Source organism: Dermacentor albipictus, unplaced genomic scaffold (genome assembly GCF_038994185.2).
Source record: "Dermacentor albipictus isolate Rhodes 1998 colony unplaced genomic scaffold, USDA_Dalb.pri_finalv2 scaffold_16, whole genome shotgun sequence".
In the NCBI taxonomy this organism is placed as follows: Eukaryota; Metazoa; Arthropoda; class Arachnida; order Ixodida; family Ixodidae; genus Dermacentor; species Dermacentor albipictus.
Window position 1 is genome coordinate 2,251,530 of NW_027225570.1, and position 23,301 is coordinate 2,274,830.

Genomic DNA, 23,301 nt, shown 5'->3' on the forward strand with positions numbered 1-23,301 from the left:
GCCATAGCGAAAAAGTATATATATGCTGACTCAAATAATAAAGACATGTGGTTGTTTGTCAGCGCCGTGGTCTGTGTCCCTCACTTCGCCCGCTTGTTTAGTGATGTTTACTGCTCGTAATCACGAACTAATCAGCCCAAATGCATACTCTTCTGCTCTATATATCTACCCTCCCATAAATTTTTCAATGTCCTTGGATGGATGGGTGGATGGATGGATGGATGGATGGATGGATGGATGGATGGATGGATGGATGGATGGATGGATGGATGGATGGATAGATGGATGGATGGATGGATGGATGGATGGATGGATGTTATTTGTGTCCTCCTTGGAACGGGGCCGTGGGTTGCGCCACCAAGCTTTTGCTATTATACCGTGTAATGTCCTACCTAGGTTAAAAAAGAAAAAAAAAACCCACGATGAATTTCCATAAGAAAATTTTCTGACCCCCTATTGTGAAGTTTGTTTTTCTACGTCTCCGGTTTATTTTTTGTCGTTTCCCTACTTTTCTTCCACCAATCTTCCAATCACCTCCTAGTAGTTTAGTAGAACTTGTTGTTGGGCGAGTTGGTAGATATTAGCGAACATTGTTTAACTGCGCGAACAACTGCGCGTTTGTTCGCGCAGTTAAACAATGTTCACCTCTTAGTAGCCTCTATTAGAGATATGTTTACTTACCTCTGCTCTCGCTTAACCCGAAGGCTTCAGGGCGGCCAGTGGTGCCTAAATCGACTGATGGACAGATATGTTCGCATTCTAATAAAACATGCTCCATCGTTTCCCTAGAGGCAGCAAGCAGATGCGTCTTCTTTCTTCTTATATCTCGCTTTATAGGTGCGTGGGTGGATGGATGTTATGAGCGTCCCCTTTGGAACAGAGTGGTGGGTAGCGCCACCAAGCTCTTGCTATTATACTGCCTAATCTCCTACCTAGGTTAAACAATAAAAAAGAAAAATGAACACTATGAACTCCCACAACCAAATTTTCTTATCCCCTATTGCGACCTGTGCTTTTGTACGTCTCAGTTTTTTGTCGTTTCCGTACTTTTATTCCAGCAATCCTCCAATCACCTCTTACTAATCCCTATTGCGGATATGTTTACTTTTCCTCTGCTTTCGCTGTACCTAACAACTTCACGGAGGCCAGTGGTGCCTAAATCGACCGCTGGGTAGACGTCTTCACGTTCTAATAAAAACATGGTCCATAGTTTCCCTAGCTTTACCGCAGCAAGCACATGCTTCTTCTTCCTTCTTAAGTCTGTTTCACATGCTGCGACTGCAACGACGAAAATCGGTGCTGTCGCACGCGTCGCAATGCGATTTTTCGAGGGCTCATTTCACATGATTGCGATTTCAACAATGCGACTGGTGCGACGCCCAGGGTTGCTTACTGCCAGGTTTCGTGGCACACGCTGCATAATTCTTTTATTGTAATGAATAAAACGTTTACAGTATAATATTCTTGACTTTTCTTGATTAGAAGCAAATAATATGTACGTTTACTAATTTAAAACGTTAGTTAAGATTTGTCTTGGAGTGCGCGACGGCGGTTTCGGTAGTTCAGTGCGACATGGCGCACGTAAACAGCTGTTCGCAGGTGGTTCTGCGCCGTGTGTCTTATCTGCCTTCTATGACCGTTTCGTTCTGCCTGCGCTACAACAATCTCCAAGATGACCTATCCACCAGTTCATATTGCTACCCTCACCGCATATGCAGTATTCGGAATTCGGCTGCCACGAAGTCGTCGTGTCAGCCCAACAAGATCCTTGCGCTACCTGTGCTCAGCGCCAGCTTCTGAAGAAATGATGCGTGTATATTGCCCGTGATTGCGCATATGTGGTGCCTGCTACTAGCCATATTCTTACGCCGAACGCAACAAGAAGCACCAACCCGAAAGCACGCATGTGCCACTGAACGAAGCCTCAAATGATCTGTGTGATTACGACGTGGAATGAAAATTGTGTTGTGAAATTCAACCTTAGCGCTATCCTGGTTCGTCCATCGCCGTGCTTGCGCTGCGAATATATATATGGGAGCCCTCTCTAAATATTTCTAAAGGCGCAAAAGCCGACGCATCAAATGTTTCGAGCAGTTACCGTCACTTTTGTAGAAACCTGTACGTTGTAACATATCATTCTAAAGGACACGCTTCTCGTCCACTTTGTTGTTCTGTGTCTCGCGCTGGCAGTATACTCGGAACTTCTAACAAGGAGACCATATCAATACGCGCCATTCATAAAGCAGGATCGTAGGCCTGATGCATTCGCACTTGCCGTAGAATTTTTCAGCTTTCTGCTCAGCCTCGCACTTCTCTCACGGTTAGCCTGTTTTGTGGAAATAAATATTATTCTTATATTATTAATGTTATTAGATATTATAGTTTCTTCACTGTAATTTATAGCAATCATCCAGATTTCTTAAGCTAGGCATGCATTTAACCTGTATTAGATAAACATTGTTACGACATGCTTATGGGAGTCATTTCAAACTAGATTGCTCAGCCAGAGAAAGTACAAATGCAAGTCTCAATGTTTATTCGAATTTGGTATTCCTAAACAGATTATATTGGCAGAATTTTATGCCTGCTTGCATTTCCTGCAATTCAATGTTCAGAGCTGGAAAAACTGATTACTTTTCTTGCTGTCGAAAGGCTGCTTCAATGTCGATATCAAGCTATAATTATTCATTTCGAAAGTTTTAAGCAATGACTATATGTCTAAGCTTATCAATGCGTTTTTGTTCCACGAACACAATTAAGTTTTCTCTCTCCCTCTTTTGACAGCCATGGAATGAAACCGTTCACTTTCATAAGTATCAGGATGCAAACATTCTGGAGTTTGTCCTGAGCATTTGCTTGCATCCTATAGTGTGCATGTTTGTATCAAGTTCTGGTGTTACAATCGCAGTGATCTACACATATTGTTATGTTGCAACAAACAAATTTATTTAACTTTCTTTTCAAATCTACAATGTGGCCATGCAGTAACAACTACATTAATAAGCAAAAAAAAAAACCTGCAGATTCAGTGTACGTGTTGGAATCTATGCGAAGTTAAGTTTTTGTCAAGTGGTCAATTAAATGCGGTTAAAGTAACTGCGATATATACAATTTGTCTTATTTTCAACAATCCAACATGTCATCTTTTGCAAGGTTTGCTTATACGCCGCATAGGCCACAACCTTAATGTCATGTAATCTTTATGCATTACACTGTTCACAAACCATACCGAAACGCAAATGACAGTTAATGTAGATGCATGCTGCAAGACATCAACACAGTGACATTTGTTGAGCAAGAAATGGTGCGAGGTGTATGCAGATGAATGAATGACGTGCTTATGCACTTATTTATTTATATACCTCGCAGGCTGCAAGGTTGAAGTATTATGCAAGGAGGAATAAAAAAAGTTGTTACAAAAGGAAGAAGGGCACAACATTAAGAAAAAAAGCAGTACCAATACATTGCACCAACTAGCCCAACATGTTTTACTGGCACAACATTATACAATACTTAACAAACAATAACAGAAAAAGTTACTGCCCATGCACCCTGTACAGACGGTAAACCTGCGAAGCTGAAATGTGCGGCCCCGGTGTTTATCACTGAGGTAATTCCAATGGTTTATTCAAGTCTTTCTATATTATTGGTTATGTCTGTGTTTCTTAATGAGGTTATGCACATGTTTGGCTTGGGTTTATCACATTGTTTGTTTGGAATGCCACACATTGCACTTTGCAAGATCACCATCGCGGAAAGTGCAATGAGTGGTTCATTGTGTTAATCCAGCGGGTCCATCAAAGTCTTTCTGGATTATGTTACGCACTTGTGTTTTGTAATGCGTTAATCATAATGTTTATGACTCAGTTATGCACTATAGTTACGAAGTGACAAACCGGGGCTGCACATTTCATTTAATTAAAAAATTGGAGGACGCTTAAGCTTCGCCTTCAAGAGTGGGACGCGACAGCGTTCCCGTCGACCCGCCAAGGGGTATAAGACAATGCGCTACGGCACAGCAATCACTTACGATGCGTCCCGCATCGGACTTAGCGCCCACCTATCACGCGGTGAGCGTCGAGCAACGCAGCGTTCGGCGCGGCAACGAAACGTGCGCCTGAGCGAACGAAACGAACCAAAGAACTCGGTGTCTCGGAGGGGAAACGATCTACGCCAGCCAAACGTCGTGATCGGCACGGGCAGAGAGATAGATAGTAATCTAAACCGGGAGCACGGCGAAGCGTCGTCAGGGGAGAAGGAGTCCCGCGACGCGCCTGGCAGCGGTCCCAATGCGCGCGCGGCGCGCCTCCTGTCGGGGCAGCGCCGTACATTGAGAGGAGGGGGTCTTCTGTGTTTGCCGCAAGATGGCTCTGCGTGTGCGGAAAGCGCAGAAGAAATGCAGCGGAAACGCACTTCGCAACTCGTGTAATTGTGACTTCTGTACGTTACATGTTCATAATTACCGATATACACCGCAGTATAACTTTCCACGGCTCGTTTCGAAGGCAACACCGCATTCACTAGAGGCGCGTTTGCACCGCTTGAAAGCATCGAACTCGTGGCTGAGTGGTAGCGTCTCCGTCTCACACTCCGGAGACCCGGGTTCGATTCCCACCGGGCCAATCTTGGAAGTTGCTTTTTATTTATGAAGCGCCTGCCGTGATTTATCGCTCACGGTCAACGCCGCCGACGCCGACACCCGACGCCGACGACACCGGCTTTTCTGCGACACGAGCTCCTTAACGCTATCGCGTTAATAGAGGGACACATTTTCGAACCTCTTGGGAAGTCGGAGAGAGACTGCTGCACGCGCACTCTGCTGCGAAAGAGAAACGACGTCACTATCGGTGTAGCCAATAGCCCGCCACACCTTTGCTGCAAGATAATTATGACATCATGATCTTGTCTTAACCCCGTCCCACTCTGTGTCCCTTCCTTGCAATAACGCGTTGATAAATGTTTATGTGTTACATGCATAAGCATTTCTATGTATACCCAACAAGAAATGTCTCCGTCCCTCATGTAAGACGAACAATGGCTCACAACCCCCTAAACAATGGCTCATACCCCTACACTAGGGGTTTTGGGATCGGACCATGAGTGTTTCGCCTAGGCATACACAGCTTCACTGTAAAAAGAATGAACACCTTTCTACTAGAGACCAAGACAATCATGAGGTGTATTAACAAATGAAAGTTTATTGAACATGCCGAGTAAATGCTGTTCGACAAGCAATAAATTATATTTACACAAAAAGCAAGAGCAAGATCTGATGTGTGTCCATACAGATCCCAACAAGAAACGCATCCATCTCTGAAAGTATAACAGCGATCATGCTGACACAAGATTCTCCCAGTGTATTTGCATCTACAGCATCCATAATTTCTCTAGGCAGCCGATCTCCACAGAATGCTAGCTTCTTCCTCTACAATGCACTCTCCACATCTGAGCGTGCATTGTAGAGGAAGAAGCTAGCATTCTGTGCAGATCGGCTGCCTAGAGAAATTACGGAAGCTGTAGTTCTAAAAATGCTGTGTTAATCTTGTCATCACGGCCTCCGTTAGAATGGATGCATTTCCTGTCAGGAAACGCACATGAATTTTTGCTTCTCCTTTTTGTGTATGTTCAGTCTATTGCTTATCAGCGAACATTAACTCTGTGTGTACATTAAACTTTTGATTGTTAGATCATCTCGGTTTTCTTGTTTGTCCTATGTGTTCTCTGGTACCATTTGCAGCCAGGCTATTCGTTTTTTTTTAGACTGCAAGAAGTCACTTTAATGGCCCTCATGAGACCTTATAAAATCTTTTATTTGGCCAATGTAGCAAGAACGTACAGTGTGAAGCAGTAAGAACAGGTTATGCTAACTTCTAATTAAAAGGTTTATTGTGAAAATGCAATGATCTATAAAGGTTACCACAAAGTAGTACAACAATAAAACCTGATAAAGACTAGTGCTTGATGAAACCAAACATAAAAGCAGGAAAGGGAGAAAATACATATAGATATACAAGTCCAGGAAAAAAAAAACATTGTGATCACCAAGTGTGCATGTGGCTACCTTCCAGGAAACTAATTTTTTTCCCAATGGCATGGAACTGGAAGAATGTGCTTGCATAAGCAAGCTGTCAGTCTGTCTATTGGAATAACAACAGTGTTTCTTGAAAGGTGCTGGCATGCAGGATTGGCAATTGTAATGATTTTTTCCTGCACTTGGAATTTTTCTCTGTTTTCTTTCTGTAGCATTTTTATTTATGTTTGGCTGCATCAAGCACCAATTTTTATCTATCTTTCAAAGACGTCTTTCTTATTCTGGGGAAAACTTGGGGAAGGCAGGAGATGGAAATTCAAGACGATGAGCAACATGAGAACAAGGTGAAAGTAGGAGCCAACGTTTCCAAACGTGGACCTTGAAGAAGACAAGTCCACTAGTCGAGACGTTGGCTCCTGCTTTCACCTTGTTCTCGTTTTGCTCGTCGTCCTTTCTTTTTCTGGTAATTTGTATAACTCGCCACATTTTTACAAATGAACCTCAGTTGAAAGTTAGTCCTCATCCATATCTAGTGTCATCCTGTTGATACTGCTTCATGCTATGCACTCTTGCAACATTTGTGTGTGTGTGTGTGTGCACACGCGTGGATTTGGATGTGAGATTGGGCCCTTGGGCAGAGGTATCATTCTTCTCCTGTGCAGCCTTATGAATTCATTAACTATAGTGCAACAGAAATTCGATGGACAGGAACGAAGTGAACACACCGAGTACTTCGTTCTTGTCTGTTGTCTATCTGTTGCACTTTAGTTAATAATGAATATACACAAACTCATCTAGTTTTCAGTTATTATGTCGGGCTTATAAGCCCGCTTGTGTCCTGGAATATCTGCATGGCTATGTATCCTGTAATTTAATTTCTGGCCATGTGCTTGCAAGTCGCGTATCAATCTCCTGATTTTCCTGACAATCTTGTGTGATGTGCAGGCCCAGACAGTTTCTAGTGAATCCATGCAGGGTGTTGTGCAGGGTGTAATCTGCACTACAAGTGCTGCTTTGATTGCCTTCAGTTCAGCTTTTCTAGGTGTAGGATGACCTGGAATGGTACTCACTTATATGGGGTTTAGTTTTATGTAGTGTCATACTACTGTTACACTGCTATTGCCAGATCAGTGTACTATATGTGCCTTATGTTTGCTTGCATCTTCATGATTAGCAACCTCCTCTGTGTGTTTGGCAGTTGCATATAGTCTCCTGCCCTAATTGTTTGCCCCCATATTCCACGGTTGGGCCTGTTGTGTTTCGAGTTCAGGTACTCCCGAGGTTGTGTTTCTGAAGGGGGGGGGCAGTCGTCTTTGAATCTCATATGCTAGCTGGCATAGTATCTTGGGACGAGGTTCTGAGCTCTTGAGACAAAAAATTTGTGCTGCAGGCTGCAACTCTACTCTGTGTAGGTGCTTGTTCGTTAGCTCTTTTTCATAGAGGTCTTCAAGCATGGTACAGTTGGAAAGACCTGTTATTACTACCCGATGCCTGTATTCGATGAGTTGTCTTTTTTGTGTGCTGCTGGTAATTCATACCGTACCATACCTTGGACACAAGCACAGCATCTGCGATTTTCTATTGTATGCACTCGTCCACACCCATTATTTCGAGATTATTCTTTTCACCAGGTGTGAAAGTTGCGTCCAGGCATTGCATAATTGTTTCACCCACGTGCTGGCTCTGCCGTCATGGGCTTACACTAGCTGAGGATTTGTGGATGTTGACTTGCGGGCATATTTGTCCAGCTATGTGGATCACAATGTGCAATATTGGGTAGTTCTTGATTCTAGTCTTTCTTTTTTTTCCGACGTCGAAATGAGCTGACTTATCAGAAAGCGAGAGGCCAGACTGGCCAAGAAAGTCTGCAGTGTTGTCGAGGGCTTGTTGCATCATTCTTGATTTCTGTATAAGATAGCTTTCCCATGGACTGTAATACACCATAGGCTGTAGTGTTTCTTGTAGTATGCCTGTGTTGTTGGTGCGTGTGGGTCAAATGTACCTCCAACTCTCACCTGGAATTTTCTGTCTTTCAGGAAGTTACTGTTTAAGTGCTCTACCAGAAATGCTTTTGCTCATCGTTCCTCTTATTAGAGCAGCATGAGGTACTGCTGTTAAAAGCTTTTTCACTCTCTTCATTCTTTCATAAGCGGTATTACACAATGTCCTGCAATAAAGTTTCTGCTGCTTATGGCCCACTCATATCTGCCAGAAGGGACAACTCTTGAAAAAATGGCTGTGGCTTAGGTAAGGTTAAGCCCAGGATGCGAAGCATACTAGCCTTTATTTTAGTTGTTGAACCACTGTTTAGCCTGGTGAACTGCTGTTGCTTGGCTATATTTGGTTCGGCTAGACGAAGAAACAACTCATGCATTACTTCTTCGCCTTCAAGAGTGGAACGCGACAGCGTTCCCGTCGACCCGCCAAGGGGTGTAAGACAATGGGCTACAGGGCAGCGACTACGCGCCCCGCATTGGACGCGGTGAGCGTCGAGCAAAGCAGCGTTCGGCGCGGCAACGAAATGTGCGCCTGAGCAAGAGACGCACGCCTTAGAAACAGCGCGTTTCTAAGGCAACACCGCATTCACTAGAGGCGCTTTTGTACCGCTTTGAAGCGTTGTACTCGTGGCTCAGTGGTAGAGTCTCCGTCCCACACTCCGGAGACCCTGGTTCGATTCCCACCCAGCCCGTCTTGCAAGAGTTGAGCCAAAGCCACTTCTCCTCTGTCGTGACGTCACGGTGTCACGTGATTTCATGGTCACCGCCGCGCCTGAGGAGCTGGGTTGAGCCCTCGTTCTCCTCTGTCGTGACGTCACGGTGTCACGTGATTTCATGGTCACCGCCGCGCCTGAGGAGCTGGGTTGAGCCCTCGTAATATGCTTCGCATAAAAGGTTTTCTTTGTGCTATGTGTGCGACGTAGTATAAGCATTCATGCCTTTTGTACATCTGTAGAACCAGCTTCCTGACAGAGTACTTGCTATACCTGATCATGCTTATTTGTGCAGTGCTGTTGAACAATACATATCGATGCAATGAATATTTACACACTCGAATTATCACGAAAGATGGTTGTTTTACAATTCCGCTCTTTGCTTTCTATTGGTGTTAGATTTTGCATAAGCATGCCCCCCTATGCAATAGTATTTTGAAGTCTGAGGGTTCAATAAAAGGTGATGAACTAAATCTAAGTGCAAGAGCTTTTTTTCTCACCTACGACTCCCATCGAAATGCGACTTCCATGGCTGGCAAATCAACCCCTCGCCTTGTGTCAGCAGCAGAATGCTATAGCCACAGTGGCAGGTGAACAAATTGAAGAACAATATATCTGTCTATAATTTTTTTTCTTGCCTGTATGTAAGTAAAGTTTGGTATAAGTTTGTCATTGCAAAAAAGCCCAGTTTATGGTCTTTTATTGAATAAGCCACATATTGTGTATAGTTGAAATGCAGAAATTTGTTCTGAAATCCTCGGGTGATATATGTTCTTGCAAGTAGCATGGTATTTTATTACTTATAAAGATAATAATCGCAGCGGATATCGTTATATGGATTTACACACTAATATATGTGATCACAAACTTATTAGAAACTAACTAGAAACATGTAAGGCATGAATGTTTCTGCACACTTGATCCGCTGTGAATGTGCAAGAACTGCTTGTACTGGCTGACTTCACTGCACAGTTTTGATTTACTTTTCTTCAGCGTGTCGTTTTATACTGTTTTATCCCCACAAGAACAGGCCGTTTGCCTGCTTTTCGCATTGTTGCACGAGTTCTACATAATTGTGCTGGAGGGTACGTTGTCACTTTGCCAATATAGCAAGCAGTTTAATTAATCTGCTAGCTGTACAGTTAATTACCTTGCAGAGCAAGTGTTCATACAGATGCAGTAAGGATACAAAGTCCGCAACATAGTCTATGTTTACTGGTTTCTGTGCAAGAAAAAAAAAAATCTCCAGAGAAGAGGTGCAACTTAACGTGCATGTAATATTTTATTCAAGCCACGGATTTAATGCTACCGTAGCAAATTCATTACGATAGCCTACACTTTTGCTCTGTCGAATTTAATGAGAGGCAAGATAAGCTTTCAAGATGCATCGGGAAATTCATGCTTGAAAACCGACAAGAAAATGCAACTGAACGGTACCGCGTTCAGCGCAACGTAGAAACTTCGGGTACTTTGCTGTCTTGTCATTTGCCCTTGCCGAGGTTGAAATAATTCAAGCTGCTCCGTAAGCGCGATTTTTGCATGCTACTCAACAAAAGAAAATTGTGACGACCTCGTCGTCTGCTGGGGATCGAACACCTCCTAGGACTGACAACTCGCAAAGGCGCACGAAGCAACCGTGAAAATGCACTTCATTTGCTGTGTAGCGTGTCAACAAACGCATAGCAATAGGAGAATGCAATCTGTACAAGTTTTTTATTCTCCCTTAATTCGCGCACGTACCTAATTCGACGATCCACGTCTCCGCGATTGCACTTGTCGTGCGAGACGCCATCAAAACAAACCGGCGAAATAGCTCCGTTGACAGCTCTCCGCGCAATTTCGACGGAAAATCGCAGCGATCGGTGTGACTGTGCGACCAACCGGTTGGTCGCAGCCGAAAATCGGGGGGTCGGCACTGCGACTGCGATTTTCATCGCAAACGACGGAAATCGCACTTCCGGTGCGACGAAAATCGCATCATGTGAAACAGGCATTACATCTCGCTTTATAGGTGCGTGATCTTAGGTATCCCGATCTCACTTCGAAAAGTAATGAGCTTCCCTTTAAGTTATCATAAATTGTTTCTTTCCTGATTTCGGTTTTTCCTCTTAAGTAGTTACTCATGGCAGGTTTCTTTTCCATTGCCGCCACCCATGAGATTATTTGTTGTGGGAGCCTGGCTTGTCTCAAGGCTCCCACGCCCTCTATGAGGAGGCAAAGCAAACCAGCAAGGCATGTGCTGACACCTGGCGTAGCGCGAGCAAAGCTAAGAAACCACCCAATACATAGTTCCACACAATAAATACTAGAGGAACTCTGGCGCCGGCCTCTACGGCAGCTACAGTAGGGGCGGTTCCATGGAGGAAGGAAACTGAGGAGAGGCGGGCGGTTCAGTCAAAGTGGGAATTATGGGAACGACATGGAAAGGTAATGGAAAGTAGGGTAGTCCCTGGCCTAGAGCGGTACCTTGAGCTGAACTAGAGATACCCTGATGCCACGACTGGCTTTTGGCGTGGACCATCCTCGATAGATAACGCGATTGACCTTGTATGTACAGCAACGAAAAAGCCTAAAGGGATTATCTGCAGCAATGTTCTTGTACTTGAAGGGCGCGTACGACAATGTATCATATGAAGCTATTCTGAATGCCTTGGAGAATATTGCATTGAGAGGTCGTACCACCAATGGATTTACAATTATTTGAATGTCAGACCTTCTTTGTACAAGCAAGAGAATGGTTCAACAACGCGCTATTGTATTTGCCGCAGTGTGCCTCAAGATGGAGTCCTGAGCCCCGCTCTCTATAATCTTGCGTTCATCGACCTTGTTGATGTACTCCCGCGGTCCGTGTATCTGTCAATATACGCAGACGGCATCTGCATCTGGGCATGAGGAGTGACACGTCTACACGTACGTGCCAGGCTGCAGAGAGCGGCTACACTGACGTCAAAGTGCCTTCAAGGACGGGGGACTAGAGCTGTCATCTGAGAAGTGCTCGCTGCTTGCCCTCACGCGCAAGATGATGGGCCCATACGTCATTAAAATGAATGGACAGGCTATTCGACATGAGAAGGCCAACCGCTTTTTGGGAGTAACAGTAGATCGCGATCTGTCCTGGAGCCGCCATATTGCCAACTTGAAAACGAAGCTCACCATGATCACCCACGTACTGAGATTTCTTGCGGGAAATTCGTGAGGTGCACCAGCGATGCTTCATCTTTATACTGTACTTTTCGCCGGGTTCATGAGCTACTGCTTACCTGTGCTGCACAGCACCCGCAGAACAAACGTACACGTCCTCCAGTCGATTCAAGCTCAAGCACTGAGAACATGCCTTGGCCTTCCGAGATGTGCATCTTCAGCAGCGACTGCCGTCATCGCGCCTGGTCACCCAATCATAGCATATATTCGCGTTCATGCCTTAAGAATGTACATCAGGAATTTCGTACACATTTCATCACATCACCTCGCCTCGCTTCCTGCTTCTAGGTCACACTCTGCGTTCAGTGATATTATTGCTTTGCATCGTTCACTGCTTCCCTCGAGCTTCACGCCTGTAGCAGGACCATCATTACCGTTGTAGTGCCTACGTTCCCTCGAAGCCATCCTGACCATTTCTGGAATCCAAAAGATAAGGCAATCTTCATTTTTGGCCCTACAACAAGGCACACTACTGCTCCTGCATGACAGACACAGCGGACGCCTTCACATTTACACGGACGGTTCAGTTTCTTGTACAATCTCAGCAGGAGGATTGCCTATTTCCGCGAATTCCGACGTCATAAAATTCAAGAGATCGCATTTTACATCATCCATGGCTGCAGAGCTCGCCGCCCTCCATGCTGCTGTAGAATTCGTAATTGAAGAGCCGTCACAGACAGGGTCAATCTTCTCGCTCTCCAAGGTCGCTCTCCAGTGCATTGTGTTGTCATTTCGTCATGGACCGAATGAACAATTAGTCGCTGACACAAAGCTTCATTGCCACGCAATATACAAAAACACAACGCAGTTTATCAGTGGATACCGGGCCATTGCGGTATCTATGGTCGTCGATTTTTTCCCCTTCAATAATTAGGTATTATAGAGCTTAACTACCCAAAAGTGTACAGTAGGTTACGTGGGACTTCACTGGGGAAAGCTTCGGATTAGTTTTGACCACCTCAGGTTCTGCAACGTTTGCCTAAATTTGGATACATGAATGTTGTCGAATATTTGCGCGAACGAAATGTGGCCGCCGCAGTCAGAATTTGAACCTGCGATCTCAACCTCAGCAGCGCAATCTCGCGTCAAATTTCAGCAGGATGATAGCGTCCTACACATTTCCGCCCCTTACATCAACCAAAGAACGACAGAAAGCTGAGCTAGCTGGTAAGGACTCATTATGCAAAAGACGGCGTTCATGTTGTCCACTTCTCTTGTGTCCTCTCTGCTCGCTTCACCTTCTTTTACTTCAACCAAACACTTGCAAGTGCTCCAATGGGACCGCTCAAGGAGAGTGAGAGAGCATTCTGGGCACAACCGCAACAATTTCTGCCAACCATAGGCAGGTAATGCCACCGATGCCTCAGTGCAGCGGCAACATACAAAAGTTATCCTAATCTGCAAGCAACGCTGTTTCTAGAAGTAGGTTGCAGGTGGCAGCCAATACTTCAATACTGGAACGCGAATAAAAGTACAACACTCGTATTTCAAATGTCCCTACGACACTTTTCTTGCTGCCCTGGGGTGTCTTTCTCTGTCTTTAGCAGCGAGCTGCTGAATGGAACTGCCGGCATACTTGCACAGGAATTTTCGCAAGCATTTTTAGTGCGGGCCCTAATATGGAAAGCTCTCAGCAAAGTCATGCATGGTGATTTTTTTTCCTGGTTCACTTACAAAGAAACTTTCCGCTTATAAATCCAGCAAAATAATCCTGCAGTCGTGAACCAGATATAATAATCTCTATATTACTGAAAAAGTCTTGAGAGTATATACAACAGTTAAAGAGGCCCTGAACCGCCCCTCGGGCTTGGTGAAAAAACACAGTCAGCGATAGCATAGGTTTCGGTGAATATCTCAGCCAAGTCTTGCAGTCGAACGAGGCGCGTAGAAATCGCAAGCGGAGCACGAAGTCACCTTTTTCTCAAACGCTCTCTTTTCAACAGAAACCTGCTCCTCATTCTTTTCTAGACGCTTTATTTCGCAATGTATGGCAGATTCCCATACGCGGCTGATCGTCCAATAGCGGACATCAATCAAGAAGGGTGTTTGGATCAGTGTGCTTCTTCCTACTATTACTGTGCGTATTTATTAGCGCGGTTCATTAAACAGATAAGGGAAAATATGCTTTCGAATTTAGACAGTAACTACGTACTTCCTGAAGACGTCGACTATCGTCTGCTCATTGTCGGCCGCAGACGCCCGTGCAAGAATTCGGCCACTCTACTCGTCGGTGTCGTAGCCGCGACGTCCCGCGAAGCTTAAGGTCAGCCCACACGCAACCTCTCCCTCCTGGCCGCTCCTGGTTAGACGGCAAATCTCGCTTCGTAAGAATCCAGCCAATGATAGCGCAGGTTGGGTGTGGCTATTATCCATCAGTCAAGCTGGTGCAGGACAAAGCCGCACCACGTATCACAGCCGGACCGGAGCCTATGAGCGAGAGCGTGCCCAAAGCAAACGCTGCTGTGGCAGGTAGCTCGCGGTCTGGCAGCGTCGATACAGCGGCGCCGAGGGGTGACGCGACGAGTCCGCTGGATGAGGCTCGTCGAGTGCAACCGTGTCTGGCACGTTTGGTGTGCGTCCTAGGCGCCAGAAGCGGAAATAGTCGCGTCTACGTGAACATCCAAAATCAAATTTGAACAGCTCGCCACGGTGACGTTCGGTAGGTGGAGCGATGTGGGCATGCCCCGGTCCGCCGTAGCGATCGCAGTGCAAGTCATTGGAGAAAAAGCGCGAGCATTGCGCAGGGGATGTGTGCCCCTGAAATAGCCTCAGTTAACTTCGAATGGATTTCTCCACATCGATAGAAAATTGTTCGGGGCGGCTTTGATAACTACATTTCAAATAAATTCAAATTCTTCGTTTCGTGACTAGTGTGAAATGACGATGTAGCTTGGGAGATTGAAAATAGCCAATTTGTATTATTTCTGCAGTAATCCTTCACTGAGGATGAGTCACGTGATCATACAATAATTTGGGGGGTCCCGGGTCCTCTGTGCACGAACGGCACCTCGTCGGCAGCAAAGTACGAAGCCCTTCGCGCAACTGGCGCGCGCCTGCCGCGGAGGCCCACTGGTGCAATGACCCGGCATGCCACCCTCCGCCGCTTCTGCTCTCACGAGGACTGCAATGATAACTCGAAGGTGAGTCTTGCTGCCACGTCATGCGCCGAACCGCCACGGATAGGCAGCGCTGCCCTAATCTAACAGAAGGAATGAAGCAAAAACGCTCAGCTCGCAAACGCGCAAATAAGGAGCCCCTATATGATGCTTCGCACCAGGGTCATTCCCCTTAAGGGATTCTCTGGCATTTCTTTATTTCACACAACAGTACCATGCATAAGACATTTCTAATGTCTGTAGTCGTTTGGCAACGCAATCGTAAGTCTAGAAGCTCAACTACGGTGCGCTCGGTGCATAAAATCATTTATTACTGTCTATATTTACATGACCAGGAAACTGTTCAGCCATTCTTTTAGAGAGCAGCAACACTTTCTTAAAATAGGCAGGCATGTAAAGCAAACTGTTTCACATCTCTGTGCACAACAAGCAGATAACTGGTCCAGTATCTGCGGGTTGTTAAACCTGATGAAGAAAAAAAAATATCTCTGTGTAGAAGCATTTTCTTGTCTCTGGCCTCTCCCTGGCCCCTAGCGCAGTCTGTTGTTTGTTCATTTAGATTGTGCATTGAGCAACTAATTTCACGTTGTCATGACTGCTGCCATGCCCCGATGACTTTCGCTGTCCAAAGGTTTGGCCACGACTACCATCATCGGCTTCTGGAAACAAAGCGTGGACCATGTGTGCACTTGGGATTCACAGAATTGTCGATCCAGTTTTTAATACCGCTCGTTCAACCAGTTCACCTCAGATCTCCGAATACGTACTAACAACACAAAAAGGAAAAATAAGTTCACAAACTAGGAAACTAAATTAAATATTAGCAAAAGTGAAAAAAGAACAATGTCAATGGTACACTCATTGAAATTCGATGGCTCTATTTACACCCGAGTTCTGCCACTCTCATGGACATATTTTCCACCACCCAGTGACGCGTCACGCACATCGAACGCAGACTATGGACTGCTACGGCACACATAGCGTTATTGAATTCCTCGTTAATATTCCAGTTCATCTACCTAACGTATCGCCATGCTTTCAGATCTCTGTCTTCTTAACGCTGTACAGTAGTAGTGACAGTTGACAGCTGTTACGTGGTTCGAGTGACTTCTCTCTTCTCTTTGTTTGAATATCGAAATACAGCTGTCACTTGCTCCTGCACGCAGTAATTTTCACACATTTCGATGCCAGTTTTAACATTTACTTGTTTGTTCGCACGAGTAAATGTTGACGCTATCTTCTTGTACAAGCTTGAATTACCGAATGAAATTTCCCAATATTAGACATCCTAAGCTTCTCATCAGAACACGAGAAACTGCTACAAAAAAAAGGAAGCACCGTTGTTCGCAGATGTGCTTTAAGTTCAGTGTCGCAGGAGGGAGCTGCACTGACGTGTGGTGCGTGAGCAGCAATCCTGAGGCGCGCATTCGTATCGCCCCACCGAGAAAAAGCAGCTCATCGGAATGTTGCGAAAACCAAAACTGGTGCGCTCCAACGTGTGCCGCGCACTGCTGCTTCTCGTTTCGAGTACGCATCACAGCGCATGCATGTTCTGCGTATCTCAATCTGTGTTTACCAACGCGCAATGGTGCTGGCGTCACAGGGAGTCACAGTCACACGACCTACAGCCAAGCCAGCAAGCACGAGCTAACAGTCTACGTCACACATTTGTCTTGCTTGGCCTGCGGTTGATTGGCCGCACCGTGATTCTGTCGGCCCACCCGGAAAGAAGCATGATGTGTTGATGAAGTCTGATGTGACGCGAATATTTGTCTGTGTGGAGTGAGGCGGCAGTCGACTTGCTGGCCAGGCTCTGTTAGCGCCCGCTGCTTGACGATGGACTGCCTTATTTTCGGCACATGGAAGCAGTCGGCGCCTGGACGTGATCGTTGTATGCGTTGGCAAATTCGCCGTCAGGAATTGTGCCGTTATCTTCTCAGCCTGCAGCATAAGAAAAGTGAGTACACAATGTTAGAGTGTTAAACTCCACGGTTCTGGTTTACGCAAGCTTGTCTAAAGAAAATTATTATTTTTTATTATTTATTTGTCACTACTGTAGGTCTTCTGCAGACCCATACAGGGAGCGGGCTTTCATCATCATAGGCATGTAATAAGATACATCAAGTTCTCAAAAAGACAACAGGAAAACATGAGGTAGATCAGAACACTTCAACAACAAGTGCATCAATATTATATTACATACATGGTTACGCCTCGCGTACACGAAAACAGAAAATCTAGCATTATGTATCGTATGCTATACATAAGAAAAATGTACACACGAGAATAATACAGCACTACGAGATACTTTCTGGGGTTTTACAACAGGAAAAGTAGTTATGCAGGGTCCATTAGCTGCTCCACTAGAGAACAAAACTGATCTAAATTTGGATTACTTACAGCTTCGCTTGGTAGCGCATTCCAAGCGTTCACAGCGCGAGGGAAGTAGGAAAACTTAAACGTATTGCAATGCGTATTAAATGGCCGGACGCACTTATCGTGGTTTGTCCTACTAGACCGACGGCCAGGCGGATGAATATAGTCGTATTTTCCGATTTTGATGTGTCCGTTAAAGAGGAGATAAAAAAACTTCATAGATGCAACATGACGCCGACAGGAAAGAGTTGCCAAATGCGCTTGATTGCGCATGTCCGTTACACTGTCGTGCCAAGAATACTTTGAATAGATAAACCTAAGAGCCCTATTCTGTAATCTTTCAAGTTTATCACGAAGGTACTTTTGATGAGGGTCCCACGCTATGCTTCCGTATTCTAAAATAGGTCAGACCAGAGTTTTATAGGCAGTTAATTTTAGAAAGGTTAAAATTAGAAAGGTTTTTCTACATCAGGCAGGCATCATCTCTTTGGGTAAATAAGAGGCGTAAAGTAAAAATATGCAGATCCCACGCACTGTGGGAATCGATGTAAGCGAAGCTTCCCGTGCTGGATGCTTTGATAGAGGATAATTAGCGGATATGTTGACGGCAAAAGCTTAATTTCTTCAACATTTAGGCTAACACGAGAGTGGCGAGTTGATGTTAAACGTTACCTTGGGTGCACCATTGCTGTTCATCTGCGTAGTACACAGAACAGACAGGGAGAGGTGTTTGCTTGAGGCGTTGTTGTGCGCCATAGTTTATAACCTCTGAGAGGGTTGAACGTTGTCATTGCCTCACATGGCACATCGCATTGTGGCAGAAGTATTAACCTTGGATTGTGGGGCTGTACGTGCCAAAACCACACTCGAATTATGAGGCACACCGTAGTGGCGGACTCCAGATTAACTACGACGCCGTGATGACCTTTAACGTATCCCAAAGTCTAAATGCACGTGAGTCTTCTATTTCACCCCGTCGAAATGCAGCTGCACGATTGGGGTCAAATACACGACCTCTTGCAGTGCCACAGCCGTAAAGCTAACGCGGCGGGCACAGAAGTGTTGATTTGACGGTCGACCGCTTCCGTAGTGTCTTCTGGACCCTGCGGTGCGCTTTAATTATAGCGGCTCTGCTTCTGCGTGCCCTGCGTAAGTTGCCTACGTGACATATGTGCATGGTGTTTATTTTTCAGAAATACCAGCAACGTAGCAGCAAGCTTATCCTGTGTCCCCTCTCCTTCTCTCCCCTCTACAGTTCTATCTGCATCCCTTCTGGCCTCGCACGTTAGTAGAAAGGGAAGCGCTGCAGTTTCTGCAATGCTTCTGGGGGGAGTTGCGGATAATTACAGCTGTCAAGCGGATAAGGTGGCGACGGTCAGGGAGCTCCAGAGGGTATTGTGCTCATTCGACGCGCTGGGGTGAAGACGAGTTTCTTCCGTCGCCTTTCCTCCTACTCGCGCCTGTCATCTATGTACGTGCTCTGAACCACCCCGCGAATCCGTGTGCGCGACAGCAGCCCACAGCAGCTGATGCAGTGAGAAAGTCGAAGGAAGAGGCTTTTCGGTTATTTCGGAGCTTGTTATGCTCCGACGTGTCGCTGATTATATTAATTAACAACGAACCGGCTGATCGGCGGGTGATATTGTGCGACTCGAAGGCTGTCCTACAATGCCTTTTTTCTGCTCTCCGTCGCGGTTCCTGTGAACAGCTTGTGTCAGAGATACGAGAAACCACCATCATGTGATTGCGAGAGGAACCGACGTCATTTTGCAGTGGCTGCCCGGTCATTGCGGTATCTCCGGCAACGACCTTGCCGACTAAGCTGCTGGAAAAGCACGGGAAGGAGCAAACTTTATTTCTGGGCTTTTACCGAGGAGTGACGCAGTACAGCACTTAAGCAAGAGGAGCAGAGGGAAAATGATAAATAAAAGTCAGAGGGGTTAACTGAGCCCGACTGGCTACACTATACTGGGGGAAGGGAGAAGGGAAACATTAAGAAAAGAAGAGAAATTCCATGGCGGATATCGCCAACGCGGCAACAGTTTTCTGCTTTATATTCACTGGAGGTTACTTAGTCCGCATCACAGACGGTCGCTCAATCCGGTAGCTTTCAAACATCGCAGCAGAGCTCTTGCAACCTTTTGCAGCTGCGCTATGCGAGGCCATGGTCCAAAGATCTTGTTGACGATGAACTGTTTTCTCTCCAACTGAGTTAGAACTGTGCAGAAATCATGCCTTTCATTTTCAAAAGATGTGCAGTAGCAAGATAGATGTTGTATAGTCTCCTGGACACCGCAAGCATTGCATTCGGCGCTATCAGCCATTCCAAGCAAACATATATATGCATTGGTGAATGCGACGTCCAAGCGTTAGCGGCACGTCATTGTTTCCTAATTTCGCGGAAGCCCAACACTTAAGCAAGCTAGCGCACCGTAGGACATTGGAGAAGTGGCACACACATTAATTTACTCACCATCGATTGCATTCCCTCCACCGATCTGTACAAATGCGGCTGTTACCTGGGCTTCCGCGAAATGAGGAAACAGTGCTGTAATGCTCACGTTTAGCCGTCGCAATCAACAATGCATATACGCGTTTGACTGGAATGGCTGCGGTGTCGAAGAGACTATAGAACAGCTACTGTGCTTCTTCCCATCTTTGAAAAATGAAATACATGTGTTCGGCACCGCTCGAAATCGGTTAGATAGGAAACTGTTTACCTTGAAGAAGATCTTGGGACCATGGCCTCGCATATCGCAGCCACCAAAGGCCACGAGAACGTTGCTGCGATACTGAAAGTTGTCGGATTGAGCGAACGCCTTTGACCCGGACTTAGTGACCATCAGTGTGTATAGAACAAAAAAAAAATTAGCGTGTCGGCGATATTCACAGTGGAGTTTCTTATTTTATACTTTGCCTACCCTTTCCCTACCCCAATGTAGAGTAGCCAACCGTGCTGAGTACTGGCAAATCTCCCTGCCTTTCATTTATCATTTTATTTCTCACTTTCTTTTTACATATAGTCAGATATCATATGACATTTAAGTTATGTTGAATTGCAATGGCGGAGTCGGAGCGGCCGACGGACTCCGCGAGCGAGCACTCGACTCTGGCGTAGAGCAACGCCTCCAAATCCACGAGTGGAACACAACCTGAGCCGCCGGAGCAAGGCGGAAGCGGAACTCCTATCACCAAGTTACCCAGGATACCTTGCGTGTCGTCCATTTCCTTCCGCTGTTTGCTCCCAGCACCGCCGCACCGGTCACTTGTCTCTTCAGCGCCGTTCACCTGTTGCTTTTTTAAAAGTGTGGAATGGATATCTCGCCAAGCGTGCAGCAGCTTTTGCTTGCTCGCGAGTCGTGACCGGTGGCGCCTCGCAGCAGGCAATCGTGGTAAAGGAAATACGCCACTCAGAGTTTCGGTACACTCCGCCGACTTTGGCGGAGCATCTTTTTCTGCTCCACGGAGTGGCTCTCGCTCCGAATCCCCTCCGACTCTCTCATTGGAAACCCTTACTCGTGCCCTCACTCTGTCATTGGAACAAACTTGCTCCGAAACGAGCAGAAAAACGTGCTGCGACTCCACCATTGCAATTCAACATTAGGCTTGTAGCCAATTTGCAAAGGGTCGAATAATAGATACCAATATATCATGTTGGTATAGTACAAGCTAGCCTCCAGTGCAAAGTCAGCACTACAACTAATGCGGGCACTTGTCTGTACGTCGTTGTTCTAATAAATGGTGAGTCCCAGCAAGCTAAGGAATGGTCCGAAGACAAGGACCTACCCGAAAGTAGCTTCAGGACATCTGGGGCCCAGAAAGCAAGTGCAAGCATACATCGTACAGTCGCAGCGGGCATGCACTAGGCATGTCAACATGTGATGACAAAGTAGCAATTAAACTATCAAGGCCGCAATAAAGTACACTGGGCCCAGAAAGGTATAAATTCCATAAATTCCTTGAAACTTTTTTTTGATACTGTGAAGCTCTTCAATGTTGTTCTCTGTTCCTGCACCCTTCGTCAGGCATTCTTCTGCCATGAGCCGTTGTATCGGACGTGGCGCGTACGTTTTACATGTCGATAACCAACAAATATCGCACAAAACCTTTAATAGCGATGAACACAACAAAATAAAATGCAACTCTAATATGCAGAGCTTCGGAAATTCACAATTAGCCTTCCGAACCTGTTATCGTGTTCTTTTATGAAAACTGAACTGAAAATCCGACATACAAAGCGTTGTTATCTGCTTGAATTATGTATGTGTATATATATATATATATATATATATATATATATATATATATATATATACTGAAGATATAATAAATGCGGATTTCAGGATTATTGCAGCTTAATTCACACCAATAAATACCACAGTTATACTGAATGCTCCATCAGGTTGCTGCTAAAAACACAGCATCCACCCAGAAGGCTTAGTTTTTCTGTTCTTTTTTTTTTTTTTGAAGAACACAAATCTTGATGCTCTGTAGTACCTGGAGCCTGCTGTACGAGGTGCTCACCTGCTATCATCCAGATCGCTGATCCGTGTGCCAGCCAAATTCGGGGGCGCTGCGCACGTGCCACTGACTTTGTGCCGGGCGTTGCTCTGCAACATCCACGAGATGGTTCCATTGCAGTCGATCGGGTTGCCTGCAGCCAGAGAGAAGGATTTGCTGAGCATGAGAATCACTGCGAGAATGTATACCGCACAAGAGATGACACGCTGAGCTCAAACATTTCCTTAAAACAGAAAAGGAGCATGTTTAAGAGTGGCTCACTTTTACTTTTTTGCCGGCTTACTGCTGAAGCTCTAATCCGGGCATTCGACATTGCCTGTGTCCACCCGTCCATTCATGCCCTCGGCCGAGCTAGCGACGTCGCATAGGAATTCTCATTTGCTTGGGTTAAATTTCCGTAGCGTCCCTTGGTTTTAAAGCACTAACGACGCTGGTCAAAGATGCCAGTGGACACTTATTGTTTAACGTAATGTTACCGTTGAAGAAAAGCTGGATTCCCTCTAACGTAGCCTAATTGGTACATAAACTAGTATAGCTTGGTCACGCTACCAAATAGGCGCCAAGTCGGGTGCCGAATGGGGCCCTGGGTGCCAAGCGACTCCAAACGGGCACGAACAGGTGTCTCCAGAATAAAAGGACTGAAAACCGTTTTTATAGAAAAAAAAGACTAAATCTCGACGAAAAAAATAATGTGACTATACAACAATCTTGAATGATGCGCTAGCAAAACTGCATAGATACTTTGGGAAAAAAAATGTCCAATCCACGCCGCGGTAATCCGTCAATGGCAATCCACTTCGTAAGCGTCGTTTCTTTAGAGGCGAAATCCTTAGATATATCTGTTTCAAGGTCGCGTTGTGAGGTACAGAAAATATGACGTGAGCCAAAGAAGGCCAGAAGTGAAGCAAAGCATGTACAACCGTGTATAAGAGATGAAAAATGATTAGCAAAGTTAATAAATGATAGATTAGTGATTGGATTAGTTTGAATTAAGGTGCATTAAGGAGGATTGCGGTAGATTAATGTCGAATAAGTGGATGAGGGAGGACTAGAATGGATTAGGGTGGATTAAGCAGGCTTAAGGTAAATTGCAGTAGGTTTTGCAAGGCTTTCGCTTCCGCGTCTCTCAGCGAAGGACACCTGGGGCCATTTTTTAAATCCTTTGTACTATGTACGAACTACGGCTAAAAATATTACGGTAGAGCCAATCTCACGATGACTGCAGACGGCAATGCGATTAGCATTCAGGGATGTAGCGACACACCGCATAGTGGAAGTCATTCGTATTTAAAACGACATTAAGAGACGTATGTTGCATTGGCTATATGCGACATGCACTGTCTCCA

General features: G+C 45.5%; 1 protein-coding gene across 5 annotated transcripts in view; it reads right to left on the reverse strand.

Moving 5' to 3' along the window:
- Window positions 1–15,347: 15,347 nt before the first annotated feature.
- The window catches only part of LOC135899653 (leucine-rich repeat-containing protein 24-like), a 293,594-nt gene continuing 285,640 nt past the window's right edge, over window positions 15,348–23,301 (reverse strand). For all 5 annotated transcript variants that reach the window (XM_065428963.1, XM_065428965.1, XM_065428966.1 and 2 more), the window contains 2 exons: window positions 21,959–22,088; window positions 15,348–16,999 (listed from right to left, as the gene is read on the reverse strand). In XM_065428963.1, the coding sequence (XP_065285035.1) occupies window positions 16,987–16,999; window positions 21,959–22,088 (143 nt within the window). In that variant the 3' untranslated portion in view covers window positions 15,348–16,986. The remainder of the gene's footprint in view (window positions 17,000–21,958; window positions 22,089–23,301) is intronic.